General features: G+C 38.7%; 1 protein-coding gene across 3 annotated transcripts in view; it reads right to left on the minus strand.

Annotated features, from left to right (window-relative positions):
• The window catches only part of bcas3 (BCAS3 microtubule associated cell migration factor), a 361,548-nt gene that overhangs the window by 160,098 nt on the left and 180,231 nt on the right, over positions 1–21,219 (minus strand). Inside the window, exon 23 of one of the 3 annotated variants that reach the window (XM_044353191.1) lies at positions 3,040–3,284. The exons of the other annotated variants lie outside the window; for them this stretch is intronic. Within the exon in view, the coding sequence (XP_044209126.1) occupies positions 3,274–3,284 (11 nt within the window). The 3' untranslated portion in view covers positions 3,040–3,273. Of the gene's footprint in view, positions 1–3,039; positions 3,285–21,219 lie in introns of those variants that run through there. 3 annotated transcript variants of the gene reach the window in all.

Here is a 21,219-nt window from a genome sequence, read left to right on the forward strand (position 1 = left end):
TCCCATATGCTTCTGTGCTCCATCTATGCTGAGCGACAGTAGGCTCTGTGCTAACACTTATGTGTATACTGGTGGCAATAGGGTCCACCAAAGGGAAACCTTTTTTCAGGTAACTAAAATCAAACAAGTCTTTGAATTTTGTGAGCTTTAAACGCAGCACACCAATACAGTAAAATAGCTGAGGTTTGAAATAATGATGGTGTGTAACCTTTGTCACCTGGGAGATGAGTAGGAGTTTTGTTCTAATGTTAGACCTCAAGGATGGTGATAAATAGTAAAAATGTACTTGCTGAAGTTCTTTTTAAACCATTCGTCAAACTTGATTACATTTGGATAAGCAAAAAGCTGTCGATGTTGTATTGTATGTGTTGTTTGTACACTAATAAAGAAGGCCCATACAGATATTTGAGTGTTTTAAAGAAAATCTAGAAAACACAGCCCATCCTCAAAAGAAAAACGACAGTATAGGTCGAAAATTCAGCAAAAACGACCTATTATTACGTTTTAGTGATAGATGCCATCTAGTGGCCGTTGTAATAATGACCTGGAGAAGTGATGTCAATATAAGGTGACAAATTTCCATATTCAGAGGTGATGGTTTGGGTGGATGGCTTGTTAGATAGATGGTAAAAATTGGACAGGAGACAGCAGTTCACTTCCCGTTTCCAACTGCGAGTGTCAATGTTTGAAGTTTTCATGTACCTATCACTCCACATAGTGTAAAGTATGTAAGATGTCAGCATGAGGCACCAGAGCAGACCATCTTCTGGGAGAACATGGATGATTAAGATATTTCCATTCTTATCACTTAACAGGGAATCTATCCAATAAGACAATTTACCTAAACATGTACAAATACTTGTGCATTTCTTTAAAGTGGCACTGTATGTATATTAATATGGACTGTTTGAAGAGAACACAGAGACACCGGAGAAGCCCACAGACACACACACCATACTGCCTGGTCTTCTGCATACACAAGTGCACTTGTGCACTCCCCTCACTCATAATATACCCTCCTTCCCCTCTCATCCTGAGCTGGATGTATAATACATGCTTTATTCTCTGCCTAAAGGGCAAATGCTGCTGAGTGTGTGTGGAGGATGTGTTTGTGTGAGTTGCTCCATAGAGAAACTGTCCTGTGATACAAGAGACAGCTGAGCCCAGCGCACTTTGTTTCAATCTCTGTTCCCAACTGATGGCTTGGAGGACTTCCTAACTGGTTCTTATGAGGCAGCAATTTTGGCTATGGGAAGTTAATATGACTTCATCGTATTAAATTTTATGGGGCAAGTAATTCTTACTGTACTTTTTTGGGGGCATTCAAAGAAAAGTATTTAAAGAATAGGAGTTTAAAATGTTCATTCACTTGCAATTCATTACTACTTTTTGGTGGCCTTACACTTGCGGATGTTAATTTTAAGCACATAAAAATCAATGTAAAAGCAGCTGTAATTACTCGGCTCGTATACTAAGGCTGCACCTTGACTGTTTCAATCAGTCACCATCCTCAGGACTTACACAAATTATGATATACAGACTCAGTGTCAGACAGTCAATATGAATATTTGAAGCATACAGACCAGGTCAACAGCTTCAATTATACTTTGAATAAACATTCGGATTGGCAGGATGCCTGATCTAAGTTACCTTGAATGTGTTTTGATTGTTGTTGCCAGAAGTGCTGCTTCCAGTTATCAAGAGTACACTGCTATTTCTCAAGATAATGGTCGTGTGATGAACAGATTGGACTTGTATCACTCTGTGAAACTTGTTTCTTGTCCAATCACTCAGCAAATGAAAGTCTGGTAAATTCCATGAGTTTAATAATCAAATAAATCTTGCCAAACATTGTCCAAGTCAGTTTAATGTATAATCATTTGCAGAGAAAACTTGATAATGGCCTTAATCAAACTGCATAATTTGAAACAGGCTCTTGTTGAAAATATATATCTTAGTCTTACATACACTATTAGTGTTGACGAAGTAGGTCCATTTTGAACTTTTGGTTTCAAGAGATGGTTATCCCTTAAAAAGTGAATCCCTAGCAGAGATCAGTGTTTTACATTAATGTATCAATATGCATCAAAACAAAATTAAGGTATTATATTTAATGAGGCCATGCTGACACTAAGTCAGAAATATTTGACTCTATTGCACTGAAATGTCAAAACAGAAGGATAATGATTAACAACAAATTTGGACATCCCTGCCATTATCTAGAACTGGGTGGCTGCACTGAGACAATAAATCTAATTGCAGGTTTGATTTCAAGTAAGATATATCAGTGGCACCACTGATTTTACGTGATCACCTGAATTGATGTACAAAATGAACAATAACACAGAGTTGGTCCTTTAAGGTCGCTGCTATTCAAACATGTCAGTAAAGGTTGGAAGCCATATACTGTATTAATGTTTTCAGCTTTGTTGCTCCTGTCTACTCTGTGATTCAATTCAAGAGCTTAGTGAGAAACATCAGCTTAATGTGGCCTTCAGGCCAAACCAGAAACAAAAAGACGCAACTTTAAATGTGTCTGCATTGATGTGGGTGTGGCCTGGAACTGGGCAACTTCATACATACCCAGCCAACCTGAGCCTTAAAATATTCAAATACAGCTTGGTATTGGTTCACATGGCAGCAAATGAAACTATTTAATGTGGAGCCTGTCAAGTTGACATTTGATCACCAAAACTTTAGGACTGGTGTTGGGATTAATAGTAAGGCCTCCACCTTGTATAAGTGATGTCAGCTTCTTGAAGGAGAGCATCTTATAATGTTGATATGGCTTTGCTAAATGACTGGATTAACTGAATATGGTAAAGTGCTTTAAAATATTCTTCAACCTTTTTATTGGTTGAACACAGCCAATGGGTTGCTGTCAATGAGATTTCATTCTGAATTCAAAATGTTTTATTTCTTTTTGAAATATTTCAAACTATTCCTTATGATTTTCAAGTGGACCTTTCTCTGAGGCCACACTGAGAACAAGACAGACAAACAGAAAGACAGACAAAGTAGAAAGTTGGCCATCTTCCTCTCTTCCTCCTCCTCCTCCTCCTCCTCCGCCTGTCCTCTTCTCTCTCTCACACCAATGATAGAACAATGATTGGGTAGTGAGTGAGAGAGGGAAGGGTGGGTGGATGGATGGATGGATGGATGGAGGGATGGATGGATGGATGAAGGGGCAATGAAAATGACTGGCATGCTTGCGAGGAAAAAAAGCAAATAAATCAATTGAAATGGTAATTGGCAGAGCGAGGAGCTTCGTTTTTAGGAATAACCTGCGGGAGACAGACAGGAGATAAAAAACAAAAAAAGTTGGGTTTTAAATGTCTGCTGGTGGCGTGTGTGTGTGTGTGTGTGTGAGTGTGTGTGTATGTGTGTATGTTTGTTAGCACACTTTTTCCTTTGCATGCATATCCATGATTGCAGAGGGTAGATGAGCGAGTGAGACATGCAGCTCTGTATGAAGCCGCTTTGAGGATGCAGTTTATTGTGTTGTATTATGGGAAGTGTAGGATACTGTGTTTTCGGAGCTTGACCCGGACTGAGGACAAAAAGTCAGGAGGACTCATCATTTTGACCATTCTTTTAAAAATCTGTCTCATGAGTCTAACTGTATAAAAGTAAACGGTAAATGGACTGCATATATATCATGCCTTTCTAGTCTTCAGACCACGCAAAGTGCTTTTACGTACACTACAAGCCACATTCACCCATTCATACACCTATTCATACACCCATTCATACACACATTCATACAATGATGGCACAGCCTTCAGGAGCAATTTGGGGTTCAGTATCTTACCCAAGGACACTTTGACATACGGACTACAGGAGCTGGAGATCAAAACGCCGACCGTCCTCCTACCTCCTTTCTTTGAAAGTCACTCTTAAGAAACTCTTTAAATGATGTGATTGAACCAACCGTAAAATAGGGAATAAAGGTTCTTCTCATGGCAGGTGAGTAATTTTTATCTTGCTGTGCAGTGGAGAACAAAAACAAATAACTCAAACATAGAGCTTAATTTGCTTTTGTTCTTTCAGCTTTTCATTCATGCATACACAATGGAATGCAGCACTACTTACAAAATCCACAGCATGTGAGCAAACTAAACTTAAAAGAGCCAAAACTCAGCTTTAAAGTTGTACACTCATTTTAACTGGAACAGCTTGGATGCTCTTAAAATGTCTTACCTAATCAATGATCAAGGATCAAATATTCAGGAGATTACAGGATGCTAAAAACAACTACTGGCTGCTAATGCAGGGATGAGTCTTCCTACAGCACTGTTGCTGGTCATAAGTCGTCCAAGAAGCTGTAAAATAAGTCTTAAGATTCATCACTGAGGCGTCTGTGAGAGAATCAAGAATGCTTTTCTTCCTTAGCGTCATTATTTTCCAACTGGCTGCTTTGTTGACCTCACCGCAGAACTTTCATATCATGTGTGAAAAGAGTCAATATGGAACTGTTAGCTACGGCCTATGAACTAAATGTTAATGCCAAAAACCACTGTCTTATACTGCGATTTAAAGCCAGTAACTCTCAATCTTCCATGTGTGAAAGAGGCTTCAGATATATTGCGAGCTGTCATGTTAAACTCAGTTTTGCGAGGCAACAAAGACTGTCTCCTCTCTGATGATGACCTTGGAGTGGAATACACATTACTAAACCAAGGTGGACATTATACAGCAAGGTGGCTATAAAGATTACCAATTGTCAATGAGTCCTGGCAGAGCTGCAGGCGGCTGGAAAGCAGCAGTGCTGACTGAGAAAACACAACCCCCTCATTTAGTCTGATGGAACTGTAAAGTAGCTAACACACGCAGGAGCAATTGTGGCTGTGTGTGTGTCAGTACGTGTGCTTCATTAGTGTGCATCTTGGCGTTGTGTGTTCCTTGTGTGTGAGTGTAATGGGTACCGTGTGCTTGCTGAGGTCTTGTTTGCCCATCTTAAGTCAATTAAAAGGAAATAAGGCGGCTCTGACCGGCCCGTGAACCAGCTCCCTCAGCTGAGAGCATGTCTGCACAAAAAAACACACACACATACAAGCTAACACAAGGAGGCTGATAATGCTCCACAACTGGCAATCGACCCTGTGCCCTGCTGTGTGAGAAACAATGGCTCTGAGGCCTTGTGAGTGTGAGTGTGTGTTTAGTATGGCATGTCTGACAAGGCTTCAGAGGGAAACTGTTAAAGACAACATCAGACACAAATGCAGACACACGTTCCCTTTGTTTCTGTCGAGGAGAGCCAAAGAACACAGTTGTGTCTTACACATCGACACAAGAAAACACACTTATACACACAGATACACTGTACCTTCCTAATAAAAAGACAGCCTAGGTGTAGAGGATGCTGCCAGAAAGCTGCTCTACAGGGATCTGTCCCATTTTGACAGCTCTGGAAGTCACCATGGCTCCCAGCTTTCCCCGCTATGAAAATATTATTTCAGCTGAATTGCCTACTATTACAAGTCCTTTTTTTTGCCCAATAACCCTCCAATAGGTGACCCAACATTTGACTGATCTTCACAACAGATAGTATCTATGTATATATGAAATCCACAACTAACTGTAAAATGATGACAGACTGGTCCTCAGGTACTATATGTGATTTGAAATATATCTGAGGAACCATCTGTTGATATACAGTAAAGAGATTTATAGAACATGGCAATTTAATCTTCTGGGGTGACACAGAATTTGACTGAAGTTCAATTTTAGTGTCTTTTTAGGAGACAATTAAATGATAGATTAAATGAGGAGAACATGCAGAGGAGGTGGTACTCTTGCTCATTAGGCTTATTGCTGTGATCTCACGGTACTTGTGATCCATATAAGTGATTTTTTTTTCTTTTCTTTTTTAGGCAGTGAATAATACACTGTTATGGAAGATTTCAGTGAGTAAATCAAACTGAATCAAGGGAACCGAAATGAGATTTTTAAAAGTGAAATATGAAAATTACACCCTTCAGAAAGCTAAAGGAACAGTCAAAAACAGTCAAACTATCGCTTGTCTCCTGTTTTGAAATTTGCACACATTGAACTGATTGTAAAAACATGACAAAGCAATTAAACCACTTGAAATTCCACAGGTGGGCCAAAAAACATTTTGAAAATATTTCCCAATCCACATGTTCATATGTTGAGACTTGAGGAAAAAATATCTGTTTGAACAAATGTTTTGTGATAACCTAAACAACTTCAACACCCACAATGCCTTGTGGGACAAAAACAAAATAGCTTTTATAACCACAATGACACTGTTCTGTCAGTCAGTCAGAACTCTTGTGTCACTACACTTAAACCAATTACAAGAACCCTATTTCCTGGTACAGTTTATTTATATTGTGGACAGTATGCTCATTTGTCTTCCACAGTCCTTAGCTTTATGAGCCAGATGGTCCAATCAAATTTCAAGGCTGATGCTCACACATGGAGGCTGATCCAACAGACTGACGTGAGCAAGACGCAACACATCAAGAATAAATAGCATTAGCAATGACAGAGTGAGCAGGCCCTACTGTAGCTGTGTCATAAAGTATTTCTACAGACACCTGAAGTTAAATATTGAAAGATCATTTCTTGTCATGTTTTTCCTATGTTTGATCTCTCAGCAGCTCATTAGTGATGAACATATCAAGGGATGGAGAGAGAGAACACTTGTGTGTTTGGTGCTGTGTATATTTCATGCATCATAGTGTTAGTAATGTATGCTCTAAAAAAAGAAGCATGTCTCCTTGATTCCTCTGCATTTTAAAGCTGCAACATTTTATTTTTTCAAAGTCCTTCAGTGTGACATCATGTTGTACAGTTGTCCAGTATTCAGGAAGATAAAAATAATGTCCACCCCCGTACAACATGGGTACATGGATAATAAGAATTTTTGTGGTAAAGGTAGCTTTTTGTGGAATTCTATTTCTGCCAGAAAAGAAAAAGAGACATGAAAAGATAGGAATGCTAAAAACAAGTTTTAAGATAGTAAGTTAAAATTATGACCTATAATAGTGACCTAAAAGATAATTTTAACCGAATGTCTCAATGTTTACTTAGTGAATCCCATATCTAAATGTGACACCACATAAAAATACACCACCAAACAAAACAGGTACATAGATAATTGACATTTGTGTATAAATGTCAGTTTCTTTTAGAAGATCATAGTAACAAAATTAAAAGTCAATTTTGAGAGTCAGCATTATGACTTATAATTGTGATGTAAAAAGGAAGTGGCAAATATAATTCAATCGAGCTCATAACTTTGAATTAAAATTCTTATGTTAACTCGGTGTGTCATAATTTTGAGTTAGTAAGCAAAGACTGTGACAGTAAGTAGAAAATTGAACTTACTATCTCATAATAGAAAGTTGATAAAGCTTCTTAATTTATATCCATTTTATCATCCTATCATTATGACTTAAAAAGTCATCATTTTGACTATGTATGTTATGATTTTGAATCAACTCAAAGTCATGATTAAGAGTTGCTAAGTTAAAATTCTGAATTCAAATTTCTATTAAAATTTCAATAGCTTGTCATGGTGGAAATGGTTTTCCACAGTTTAAACATGAACACATTTTTGAGTCTTAAGAACAAAAACATGAATATTGTGCATTATTTACACTTGTATAAAAAGGTGATTGAGATGTCTGATGTCTCTCTCAGGCAGTGAAGAAAAACCTTTTCTCTAGGCTGTCTAAGGATTTATGAGCCATGGACCACCTGCTGTCACTAAGCTGTAGAAAACTTGTTGGTAGACACACCATGACACAGGATATCTGTAAATCAGACCAGGACTTCTTTGTCAGGCCTTTGTTCAATTTGAACCTTCCTGAAGTCCTAATTAAAGGGAAGGTCAAGCCAACTTGTTCAGTGATCACATTCTCTGCGCTCCCACTGTGAGCAGCATGATAAGTACCAGGTCCTAATGCAAGTGCTCTATCCCGTGACAATCCCAGAGCAGAGAGGTGAGGGAGGCAGTGGAGGTGAGGGACCACTTAATCCTCTATCCCCAAACCCAGCTCGTAATAAACAGGCTACATTTAATCCACAACACAGAGGAGCAAGGGTTAAGTCTTTATCGCTTGCCATGCCAATGTTCTCCCTTTTACTCACTCTCGCTTGCTATCTTTGTAAGCGTCATTATAATACTGCTATTGTAAAATCACTGGATTAAAATCTGGACCAGCAATCTGCATTAGGTTAGAGGAAATGAATCACTACTGCTGTTGAGGCAGAAAATAAAATACCAGTAATTTATTAAACAGATGTAAAATAAAATAACAAGGGCTGAAAAAGTACTGACATATCTTGAGTTCAGCGTATCTGTCGGTGAATGAGTCAGTCAAATGTGCAAAAAATCCTCAGGGGAAATATTCCCCCATGGAGTATCTTTGTGTCATCATCATTCAAAGTTCGGCTTGCAATGAAGCAAAAGGTGTCCAGATGAATTATGCAGTTATCCAAATAAGCTATTGCATATTGCAAAAAAAAAAAAAAAAAGCCCGCAGTTTATGGGCTGAAAAGAGTTTTCCATAACATGTTTAAATGCCAAATTGGCCTTAATTTGTTTATAAATGCTGATCATTTCCTTTGACATCTGGATCTACAGTATGTACAACACTGTGTCCTGAACAGCAGGAGAAGGAATAAACAAACACTCCTCCAAACTGAATAGACAGATTATCATAAGTTATTACTTTGTGACACTTGTGAGTTGTGATATTTACTCTCATTCTTCTTTTTCCTACAAAGTTTCCAGACAAAGGAACAGTGGGAAGAAAGATATACTCAACAGCCCATTTGACAAATTAATTTGCATAAACATATTCTAAGTAAGCCATGGGGGGGGGGGGGGGGGGGGGGGGGGGATCATCATCATAACATCATATATATATATATATATAGATATATATATATATATATATACACATATATATGCTCTGGCCATGCAAGTTTGATGGAAAAAGCTTTTTTTTAAGAAGTAGAAAGTCCCATTCATCCTTTTTTAATTTACTTTGATCAGTTATTTCTGTGTTTTTTATATTGTGCATAGATAGATAGTCTTTTTCATCAGTTGCCATGGGGACAACTTCTACAGAAACAAACCTTAACCAAGGGCTTAAGTTGCCTAACCATACCTTAACCAGAGTTTATTTGTCTTAAATACACACTTATCCTAACCTCAATAGTATTGCAGTTGCAATACGCAGATGTTGCAGAAAGAAAGAATTTTTAAATTGTAGGTATTGGATGTTAAAAAATGTTGGTTTTAAATGTAATCCGGGGTTTTGCAGAATCGTCCAATGTCAACTTTCTATTTGGTGACCAGGCTGAAATACTGTAAATGTGTACTTATCCTAATATGAATCCGAACTCGAAAGAGTGGGTTCCAAGACCTGGTCCACAAGCACCGATAGATACCATGATCTGATTGTACACCGTGATGTAACTGACAGCAGTGGTTGGCATTAGTAATGGTTGGTGGCCTCATGGTCATAGATACCTCTGTTTAAGAGACAGCACCACAGCAATGATAAAATGCCTATGTTGGGCTGTCATTGACTGTCAGTGGCTGATCATTGCCCATAGTTTTTTTTACATTGTTTCTGGCACTGCTGGCAGCAGTCGACCATTATAGATGACCATTCACCCAATAGGGCATGTTGAATCAGCAGCGAGAGCTTTCTAACTGGCTGTTTAGCCCATTGAATCATTGGCTTTGCAGCTTTTATTGAGGTGTTTCTTTATTTAAAATGACACCTTGTAAAAACAATGTGATCTATAGTTTGATGAAGTTTGATCACTTTGATACGGTGGTGGCTAAAAAAGAATGAGTACATGAAAAAGGAAGCTAACAGCAGCACAGATAAAATACGTCTTACACTCAGTCCATTAGATAAAGACTCAGCATCTATACGCTGTGGGAAAACACACCATAGAGTCATTCAATCAGTCTATATGAATAAATAATGAGGGGAAAGCAAGCAACTGTGTTGGTGTAGAGTATTTCATACCATGAATCCCCACACTGACGCACATTAGAGATTCCCAGTGTTATATGAAGAGCACACTATTCTAGTAATGCACTACATATACCACATACAGTATAGGCAGCTTAAAGTGGACATGGTGAAACTTGTAGATGGATACATAGAGCACTTTATTAATCCCAATGGGAAAATGTGGAGGAAAAAAAAAACATATGTAGAGGTGGGTTTACACACCTCTTGGATACGTTTCAGGAGTGTTAACCTCTAGACTAAATGGTTCAGTATGCTTGAACTAGTTCATACAACATATCATATGACCAAGTCTAAAGGCAAAAGTGTTTTTACCTGTTCTGAATGACTACACTCGAAGGTGGGGCACACGCCACAATAGCTACCTCCTGGCTACATCACACTGCCTTCCTGATCACTTTCCAAGAATTTTGTGTCTTTGTAGTATGACAACTTGATTTGCACAAACAGGGATACAGCGCACACTCAAATAGAATCTATCCACAAAGGTATTGGGTGTTTCCATCACACAAAAAGTAGCCTTGCTTATCTAACTGTCCATCTCGGAAAGTTACAAATATTGTCAGATGCAGCCCACTCAAATTATAACCTCAGAAAGGTGTTGCGCAAGAGGGTTTCAGATGCTCCTCAACTATCCCACAAGCACTTTATTTGAAGCATACTGATCCCTTCAATCTCAGTACAGCCATTCTTAAAAAATGGTGACTTTAAAGTTTTCCTTAATTTGCCGAGGACGTGCTTGAACATGGATAAGAAACACTGAGGGCATCAGAGGCCTTATTCTAGAAACTTTATTCAAGCTGTGGTTAAGAGAGGAAGGAGGAACCAGAGAAGTTCTTGAGTTTGTCCTAGCTGATGGTGCAGCCCACCTGATGGGAGGAGATGGTATCGGTAGTATAAATCCAGCACAGCCCATTTGCATTGTCAACAGCCAGCTCCTCCCACACTCTGTATAGAGATGTGACTGTGGTGCTGGCACTGCTGATAGCGGTTTGTAGGCAGCGAGGAGGAAGTGAAAGAGAGAAATGGGTGCTCAGAACTCCACTTGATGAGTTGCATATGCAATGTTGGCATGTCAGTATCCGTACAGCCATGTGCAAAAGCTCCTGTCCATTCAGTTTGCTATCCTGCATTCCTACATGCCACAGCACCCCAGGACATGGCCATATGCCATTGGCTTGGCCCGCTGATCAACACCGCTCCAGCCTCGCATGACAGCTCACAACGCACACATACACACACACACACACTCACGCACAATAGTTCCGACAGATGGGTGAAAAGGTGGGCCACGTCATGTGTGAAGTGAACAGAGGGCAGGGGGGTGTTAGCAATTATGGTGAAACAGACTGCAAAGAGAGACAGACATGTGTGTACGAGTGTGTTTGTGTGTGTCTATGCAACAAAAAATGTACACATAGGCATGTAGAGAAATACAAGCAGAGCATCAACCAAAACAATCCTGCACTCTACATAGGAGATCCATTTAGACAACCAGCACATATTGAAGATGGCCTTAATAGAGTACCTGTAAGTGTGTATGGATCCCAGACATATAGCCTCCATCTATCCTCTTCAGAAATACACTACACATGTATGAGAACCAAATGCATCACATGATAGGCTGCTGGTGAATCCTGGATGCCTTCTACTATATCTTATTATTATTTCAAAGTGGCACTCAGCAGAAATACTCATTTCTATGTGTTAAGGCTGATTAATCTCTCTCAACCCTTCATTTCAAATTAAGATTCTGTCCAAGGCAGCAAAATGAATCTTGAAAATTGATATACTCCCTAATTATTGGTCACAGGGCAGGATAGGTTATATACAAGATATATACTAAGCCAAACAAATACTGTTAATGAAGATAATGTTTCACCGATGTAATCACCAGTGTGACATTGCTGTTGTTTGAAAATAGGTAGCATATCTGGCAAAGAATGATTCAAAACTGGAGGTAAACCAAAATGTGTTATTCAAGACAGATAACAATCACTGCTGTCAGCTAAAATGCAAAATAAAAAATAAAATAAATAAATAAAAATAATATAATAGTGAAATAATACAATGAAAATAATCTGGGGTTCTTGGAGAGTCCTTTGAAATAGCATTCATGACATAGGGAGATTTTACTCTCTATTTCAGTTGAAAACATTAATATTGACCTTATCATTTATTAGGATTATGATTAAAGTAATGACCAGTGCAGTTTTGATTTCTTCCGTAATAAATATGTAATCAGACAAATATTGAGATGAGACTGCCTGGCTCTCAATAAGGTGAACAGCAACAAAAGTTTAAAAAAAAAAAAAAAACAATGTGAGCAGGACCTTGGTGTGAAGGTGATGGTGCATCTTTAATGCACACTTTATGTGTGTATGTATAGTTTCTTGTTTCCCAGCAGGTGACAAAGCTTCATTACTACACAACAGTTGTAGGTTTTAAGCAGCGTGTTAAAGCATGTCGGCAGTCAATCAGACTGTAAAAAAGGAGACTAAAGTAATAAATATCAAACATGGAATTATTTCTAAAATTATAAAACTGACAGAAAAATTAAAAGTGGGATTTGTAAGATGAAAAACGTGACTACAGTGCTGCAGATAACTGGGTTATGGAGTACAATGACAATTTAACTGCCCTATACACTGTAAAAGCTGCATTTGATTACAAATCAATTGATTATTTCTATCTTGCAAAGATGATATCAATATTTTTCTGTCTATGTTCACATTCATATGGATTGTTACTGTATTTCAATAATTAAACACACTGTACAGCAGAAATAGAAAGCACTATCATTCACAGATAGACAGAACTTACAGGGATAAATTCATCATTTTCCATTTTTTCAAAAAGTTTTTAAAATAATTATTATTGTGGATATTTTCTTTAGGTAATCTTCCCTACAAATTAAGGTATTTGTTTGTTCAATAGTTTTTCAGTGTAAGCTTCTAAAAATATTTCATCAGCTTGCAGGGAAAAGTCTGAACCAAAAAATATTTTTTATAAGAAATTTTAAAGAGTGTAGATTTTCCCACTCTGAATGCAGTATGTTGTACTATATATAAAACTACTTAATCATGAGTGTGAAAAAGCATGCAGCTTCAATTTTCTTATATTTCATTTGGAAGTATTTTTATTGGAGCATTTTCGGTGTATTTTCATTTGTTACTTTGTTGCTTCCCAGCAGGCATACGGCATTCATGAAATGCCAGAAATTCCAACTAATGACACCATCAGAGATTCTACAACAAATATAGAATGAAATCAATATATACTTCTGGAAGGAATTTATAGACTTAAATGATCAGTGGTGAGGAAGAGAAGACACAGTGTTGAATGTGTGTAGTTAGTGGGAGCAGTGAGTGGAGAGGGTTGAGAGTGAGAGTGGTGTTGAGAGTGATGAGAATAATCCGTTGCCCATGTAACAGAGATAAAGACACACAGAGGTTTTAGCTCCACACAGGAGATTGACCTCATTACTGGCAACAAGCTCACCAACCAACAGACACAAACACACACACACACATTCGAAATTAGATACGTGGCAAAATATAAAATAGCTTGACCAGTATTCTTACTATCAATAACTCACTCTCTCTATAAAAAGAGTAAGTGTGTGTGTGTGTGTGTGTCTCTAATGAACCGAGAACACCCCAACCTTGATTAGAAACGGAGAGAAGGAGCGCTGCCCCCTCCGCTCTCACATTCATCAAGAACGTGTGTTTGATCTCTCAGCCACATCACACATGAGCCCCCCAATCAACCACTGCTGCCTCTAAGGCCTCCTTTGGCCTGCCTACACACAAATACACACACAAACACACACACACAGAAGGGAACGTCCCACACAAAGGCCATTAGGACTTTTGATTAAATTTGAGTATAGCTCATGTATAAAGGCCATGGCCAGTGCAGCTTCATTTAAGTGTGTGTGCACATGCGTGTGCCAAAAGCAAAAATGAGTGACTGTAAAGCCTACTAACCTTTGTAATATAGATCCTTACTGCTGCCAAGGGAGGTTAAAACCTAAAAGGGCTCCGTAACACTTCATAACTCTGACTTAAATGAAACAACTACAACTCTATAGCCATTAGTGACACACACACACGCACACACACACACGCGCACACACACACACGCACGCACGCACGCACGCACGCACGCACGCACGCACGCACGCACGCACACACACACACACACACACACACACACACACACACACACACACACACACACACAGTGTCTTTAGAAGTTGGCAAGGCAACCAAGGTCATTAGGTTTATTTCCATTGGCAGAGAAGTGATTTTGGCAGCCACAATCTGCCCGGTGACACTCAGGTTTGTCAGAATAAACAAATATGATTGGAGGAGAGTGTCCCCCACGTTAATGAATGACTCCAGTAAAAAAGGAGAGTGGGGTACACAGGAGCGACTACTATGCAACAACATCCAATAGTGACCACTATGCAGAGACAAAACTGTAGATAAACAACATTAAGGTGTAATAGGTCTTTTTCAGAGCAGACATTTTGACTTGTCATAACTGAAGAAGCACAAGTGAAATGCATAACATTACTACTGTCTCCTTGGCTTTTAGGTGTGCCTGTAAGCAATGCTAGTGGGCCAGCATGCACCACAAAACAGCCTACAGAGCTACAACAATTAATCAATCAACAGGAAATTATTTGCCAACCATTTTGATAACTGGTTAATTGTTTTGAGTCAAATTCTCTGATTCCAGCTCCTCAAATGTTAATATTTGCTGATTGATTTTGTACCCTTGGGTTATGGGAAACAGTGATTGACATTTGTCAACATTTTCTGACATTTAATAGACCAAACAACTAATCAATTAGTCGTGAAAATAATCAACAGATTAATAGCTAATGAAAATAATTATCAGTTGCAGCTCTACTTGAGTGGCCCACTTAATGTAAATTAAATGGATCCATGATTGAATGTAATAATTACACCTGTGTTTATCATGCAACGACATGTTGAAATGACGTAAAAAAGGTCTAATGTATAATTGGTGATTTGCTTTTTAGACAGCCAAAATCATCAGTGGGTCTTCTCATCAGGAGATCTGATGGTGACCCATGCTAACATTTAAGTATACAGAACGTTGAGTAACAGTATGAACCATGAACTGAGCTATAGTATAGCTATAATCACTGGGATTATCCAGAGTGAGATGACTGACCTGTTAATACAAGGGATGGACTCAATAACAGCAACACCTGTACAATATGTAATATGTACAATACATGTTACAATACACATTTTGTAATCCCTTCAATGAAGTAGGTTTAGGGACAGATATTTAAAGGACCAGTTCATGATAAGTAAATAAATAAATCAATAAAATGATCACTTGTGGTATCAAGCCATCCAGATAGATCTGGTTTTATTTAACTGGGTTTTGAGATATATCTGAGATTTCTCCCTAAAACCAAATACAATGAAGGTGCAAAGGTTTTCAATGGAACTACTTTCTACCAAAAAAGTAGAGGCCTGCAGACAGTGTGTTCTGTGGATTATCGATTGTAGTAAAAGGGACACTGTTCACTGTCCCTTGAATTGGGTTGAGACAGATTTAAGTGAGAAAATAAGCTTTTTATTAAACTTTTTCATATATATATATATTTTCTCTTCATTTTGATATTGGTTAAAAGAGTGGAGACAAAAATATAATGGGAGAATGAGAAGTGAAACAGACAGAAGATTCATCAGCAATTATTTTGATAATCAGTTAATCATCAAGCAAAAATGTCACTATTCTTGGTCTTATATTATCATACATTTAACATGTTTGGGTTCTTGAAGTGTTTGGTGAACAAAACTATTTGATGACTAATCCACAGTACACAGTTTCATTTTTGTAAAGACCTGGTGGAGTTGGGTAAGGGGGAGGCCAGATATCCTCAAATAAAAGGGCTCATGTTGTAGTATTTATGAGATGAGCCCTTCCTCTGAACTTTTGCTGCTGGAGCATGTAACAGGGAGAGAAATGACCTGCTTCCTGTCCAATTCATGTGGTTCAAAAATGTCCAGCAGATATAAATGAGCTAATTGTGGCTTTTTGATGCCGAACCTTTTTCGGCGTGTGTGTGTGTTGTGCTTGTATGTTATTCTTCTGAGCTCATAAAGCATTTTGTGTAGTTGTTAGCTGGGGTTAGATAAAGGCGAGCAAATCCAAGAAGAGTGGAAAGGCAGGGTATTAATTATACTAAATGGAGAAAGATGGTGCTGGGTTCCCAAAAGTGAACAGTAACAATACACATATGCACCAGACTCCAAATGACCAGTCACACAAAACAGCACATTTTCTGTTTTTGTTTTAAACCAACCCCATGTGTGTGTGTGTTACCATCGTTATATCAGACTGTATCTGCATCATACACTCTGGTGCAATGATGCTGCTGTGGCATCAGGCAAATGTCCTACTGGAGATTGGACTAGTGTTCCCAGCTTAGCACCCCCACAGCAGATGTCCAATCATCCTAATATAACAGCAGGAACAGAACAACACAGTGGCTAAGGCCTCAGATTAAAACTATCTGCATCTCAGAGGATAAAGCACAGCAGCAACGCAACAAACTAATACGAGCAAGATGAGGTGAGATTTAGTGATGTGTAGCACTGCAGAACAAGTATGCCGCTCAATCCAAATACAATAATAATCATAAATGGATGCAATTTCTATATTGGGAAAACAAGGGAAAGGGAAGTACTTCACATTTACAAAAGAAAATATTCAAGCACCCTGATTCTTAATTTTCCTTTTTTCTTTGTTTGTTTTTTTTAACTCATTCTTATGTCCATGGTGGCCTTTGACATAATATCAGCCAACAACTGGTTGTAAAAGAACAATAAATTACAAGCACAGGGGACAGAGAGACCACTTGGATGCATCAGAGGATGTGTTTGCCAATGAAAAGCCATAAAGATTCTTGGGCAAACAAACTGTAGTAAAAGAACTACTACAGGAACTGAAAACTAAAGTAAAGTGAAGCATAAAATGTATTTGAGTGGACATAATTTACAGTTCTAATGTATTTCCATCACTTAATACTAAACAGTGCACAACTGTCAAGGATTGCTCAGTATTTTCAATATGTCCAGTTAGCTTCATGAGTTGTTTTGGCTCAATGTACCACATGAACCACATAGTTCCTGTCTATGTCTTGGCATGTTTGGATCATAAATTCAAAAGTGCTAGTTCCAAAAGAACAGCTTTGACAATTTATCAGTCATTGTCTGTTAACTATTTATTGCTAGTCCGGTTAGCAATGGAGAAGCTAGAACTTGATGATCCCTCCATATCATCTTCTGTTTGGGAGCATTATCGTTTCTAGAAAAGCAACGCTGGACTAGGCTATCAAAAGAAAAATATGGCAAGTTAGGTGACATTCTGACTCTGGAAAAACTACATCCAACATGCTAACTCCTTTGTGACAGCATGGCCCATGTGTGTCTTGTCCCAGAACAAGGTACACAGTTTAAATAGCCTCTGGCCACAGATTCAGACCAGGATAGAGGAAGAACTAATCCACTTTTGGGGTGAAGTAAATTCGCATGAATTTTTTTTGTGTCAAATTCCGCTTTGGTTGACTTTGACCCGTAAATTTGCACTTTTGACCAATAGCAAGCTGTCTTGACAGTGCTGAGGGGACTGAGAGCCAGACAGTCGAGATAGAATGGCTATATCATGGCTTATTAGCTGTATTGCACCATTCACAGTTATTTAACATCCTCTGGCGGAGTAAAAACTGTTAGTAGTAATAGTTTGCAGACAGTTATGAGACAGGAGTTGATGGTACAAATATGTCTTTTGTATAAACTATGTGAAGTAGAGATGCACTGATTGATCGGCCACCGATGGAAAACGGACAGTTTTCAGCTGATCAGCCATGACCAGTGACCAGCCCTGCTCAGTCTCATATATACTTACTTTGAGTTGACTTCAATGAATTTAAAAGTTCATAATGTAGTTAGAAAACCAAATACTGTGTTCATGTTTTATGTTTTATATGAACATTTTTTTATTACGAACATATCATTGAATTTTCCATTACAGAAAAGTCACAAAAATGTTTGTGTATGCAGCCAAGTACAGTTCTTATAAAGAAAGAAAATTAGAATCAGAAGGTCAGACTTTTAAAAAAAAATGGAAATCAGAATTGGCCAAGAAAATTGGTGCATCTATAGCGTGAAGTTATTGTCCGGTTAGCGAATGAACTAAGCTAATAGTTTGCTTACTGTTAACTGACTCACTAGCTGGTCTGGAGTTACCGGTTAGCTTGCCAGCTACAGCAGTTCAGGAACTAGCCCAGCGAGTAGCCACTACAATTTGTTGTCTATCTTTCCCCATTGTACCAAACATGTAAGGAACTATTACCTGCAAACCACAATATGTATTGAACCCCAAATACTGCACACCGTTACACCCTTATGTACTAACTGTTTTGGACTGTGAGCTATGACACTGAAATGTGTCCTTCAGTTAGTCTTGAACTTGCAGAATGTGGTCAGTAGCAGGTCTGTAGGGAAGCCATTCTAAATCAGGGTTTTTCTTTCTTTTTTTTAAAGACTTTCACAAACAAAAGTCTAAAGTTCAGAACTATTTCAAGTAATTTAGAAGAATAAAATATTTTACAGCTAAACCGCATGCTACCTTAAACATATCCTTTCTTAAACTGTCAAGATGCTTCTCAGTGTAATTTCTTGAAATTTACTCTAACCTAAGAAGAATGTCTATGTGAATTTGATCCTCACCTTAAGTGTTTTTTTTGTTTGTTTTTTTCCCCCGCAGAGGGAATGCTGCTTGTTGACCTTTGGTAATTGTTTGTCAAAGAGTGGTTTGCGCTTTTTTTTGTTGTGAAAAGCAAGGTAATTTTAGGTTGTTGCACAAACTCATACACATAGTTTGAGGGGAATGCAGTTTTAATCAAAATACCAGGAGTACTGTAAATCCAATTCCAGCTGTGCTGTGTGCACACTAAGCTAACACCAGCTAACTTGTATCTGTCATGTTAGCTTCCCAGGTCACTATCCAATTGTCGGTTGTGTCCAATGCAACGCAAAATGACTAGCTAAAGAGAAACATTATCTTTTCCTCCTCCTCCTCTTGTTCGGTCTGTGACCTTCTGCGAGGAAGGATCATCCCACCGTCTGGCACAGTTTGCCAAAGAAGCAGGATTTATGAAGGGGAAATTGCAACTGGCAAATGGGTAGGGTGGAAAAAAAATGGCCCCCCGGGGCAGAAGAGAAGGGATGGAGAGAGAGAGAGGGACAAAGGCAAATATTTGACAGGGACACGGGAGGACTAATAGTTGGATTTGACCTCCTGGTGAACCTTCATTGTCTTTGGAAGGCAGCAGAGTCTATGATGAGAAAGCCTCTTACCCCCCAACAAATAGGTAATGAGTGGTAATGAGAGACAATGAGTAAGAGAGGGAGAGAAAGGGGAGGGAGGAAGATGCAGATAATGTAAGCCAGACGCAGACAGAGAAATTACAGAGCAACAGAGAGGGGAAGAGAGAGCGAGAGCAGCTGCAGCAGGGCTGAAAGTGAAGCTGAGAAGGTGCCGGGCTGTGGAGGGAGCATCCAGGGAGTTGGGTGACGAGAAACACTGTCCGTTTGTGGCCACTGATAATACTTTCCATTCTAGCTGGCTCTATGTGGGGGTCTGCTGTGTGTTTGTGTCTGTGCGTGTGTGTGTGTGTGTGTGTGTGTGTGTGTATTTGAAGGCCCTGTGCGAGCTGCTGATTCCCCTGATTGCAGGCTGGCGCCCTGCTGGCGAGCCCCCGCGCACTGAAATTAAATCCACTCTGCTCCGTTATAAATTATAATGCTTTACAAACAACACCCCCACCGGGGAAGCCAGAAGGGGGAGAGAGAGCAAGAGAAAGAGACTAAGAGAGACTAAGAGAGAGAATGGATGGTGTTAGAGAGGAAGAAGGAATAGAGGGGGATTGGAGGTGTAAGGATGAAAAAAAAATGCAAATAAAAAGGATGAAGACAGAAGAAAATGGATACTAAAAGAGAAAAAAAACATGACCTTTTCTGGAGCTTCTTAATGCAATCTGGATCTGAATTTAAGACCCAACTAATATAAAATACAGCCAGCAAAGTTAAACAATAAAACAAGAGTGTATAAATGAGAGTCAGAAAAGAGACAGAGTTGCACTTAAATCCTTCGTCAATGAGCCAGCTTTAAATTTAGATTGCAGACTTGGCCTTGAGAGCAAAGAAAAAAGTGTTGTGATAATGAAATAAACAGACAGACAGATACAGCAGAGATGTGTGTGGAGGAGATAAAAAGTGAAAGAAAGATAGTGATACTGTTGGGGTCTGGGTTGGTGGGGAGGGGGATGCAAGTCTCAGCTAAAAGGGCCTTGTGGTGCCAGAGACGCACTGGTCATGCTGATAACCAGCTAGACTGGCACCATATGACCGGGTCAGGGCTCTGGTTGGCAACAGAAAGCCAATATGCCAATATCTTCTGTGGAGGATGATAACCTGTTAGCATGGTACCAGGCTCTTCCAAGTCAAATGGGGAGGAGATGGAGAGACAGTGATAATGGATGTCACCACTCATCAGCTGGAAGTGTGAGTGAGTGTGAATTCTGATATTTGTTTTTCAAGTCTATCGCTGTAGCGTATGCTTGGAGTGAAGTTCATAACAGCTGATATTTTAAAGTGTTATTCCATATAATGCTGAAATGATGGGTGGAAAATTAATTGATTAAAGTTCTTTATTAGGAAAAACTGTCCAGGATTCACTGGTTCCAGTTTCTCAGATGTGAGGATGTGAGAATATACTGTAGTGTCATTACCATAATCATCCCAGGGCTGAAATGATTTATCAATTAATTGGTTAGACGATTGACCAAAACAAACAAAAAAAACCCCCAATAACTATGTTGATCATTTAAATCATTCAGCAAGCTTAAATGCCAAATATTCTCCAATTCCGGCTTCTCAAACTTGAGAATTTGCTGCATTTTTATGTTTAATATAATTGTAAATTAAATATTTAGGGGATTTAGACCATTAATTACACAAAAGACATTTGGAAATGTCACCTTGGTTTCAGGGGAATTGCAATGGGTGTCACTATTAAGTAAGATTTTACTGATTATTCTTCGCACTCTAAGCCATAAAATTGTCAATTAATATAT

The sequence above is a fragment of the Thunnus albacares genome, chromosome 6 (assembly GCF_914725855.1).
Source record: "Thunnus albacares chromosome 6, fThuAlb1.1, whole genome shotgun sequence".
Taxonomy (NCBI): domain Eukaryota; kingdom Metazoa; phylum Chordata; class Actinopteri; order Scombriformes; family Scombridae; genus Thunnus; species Thunnus albacares.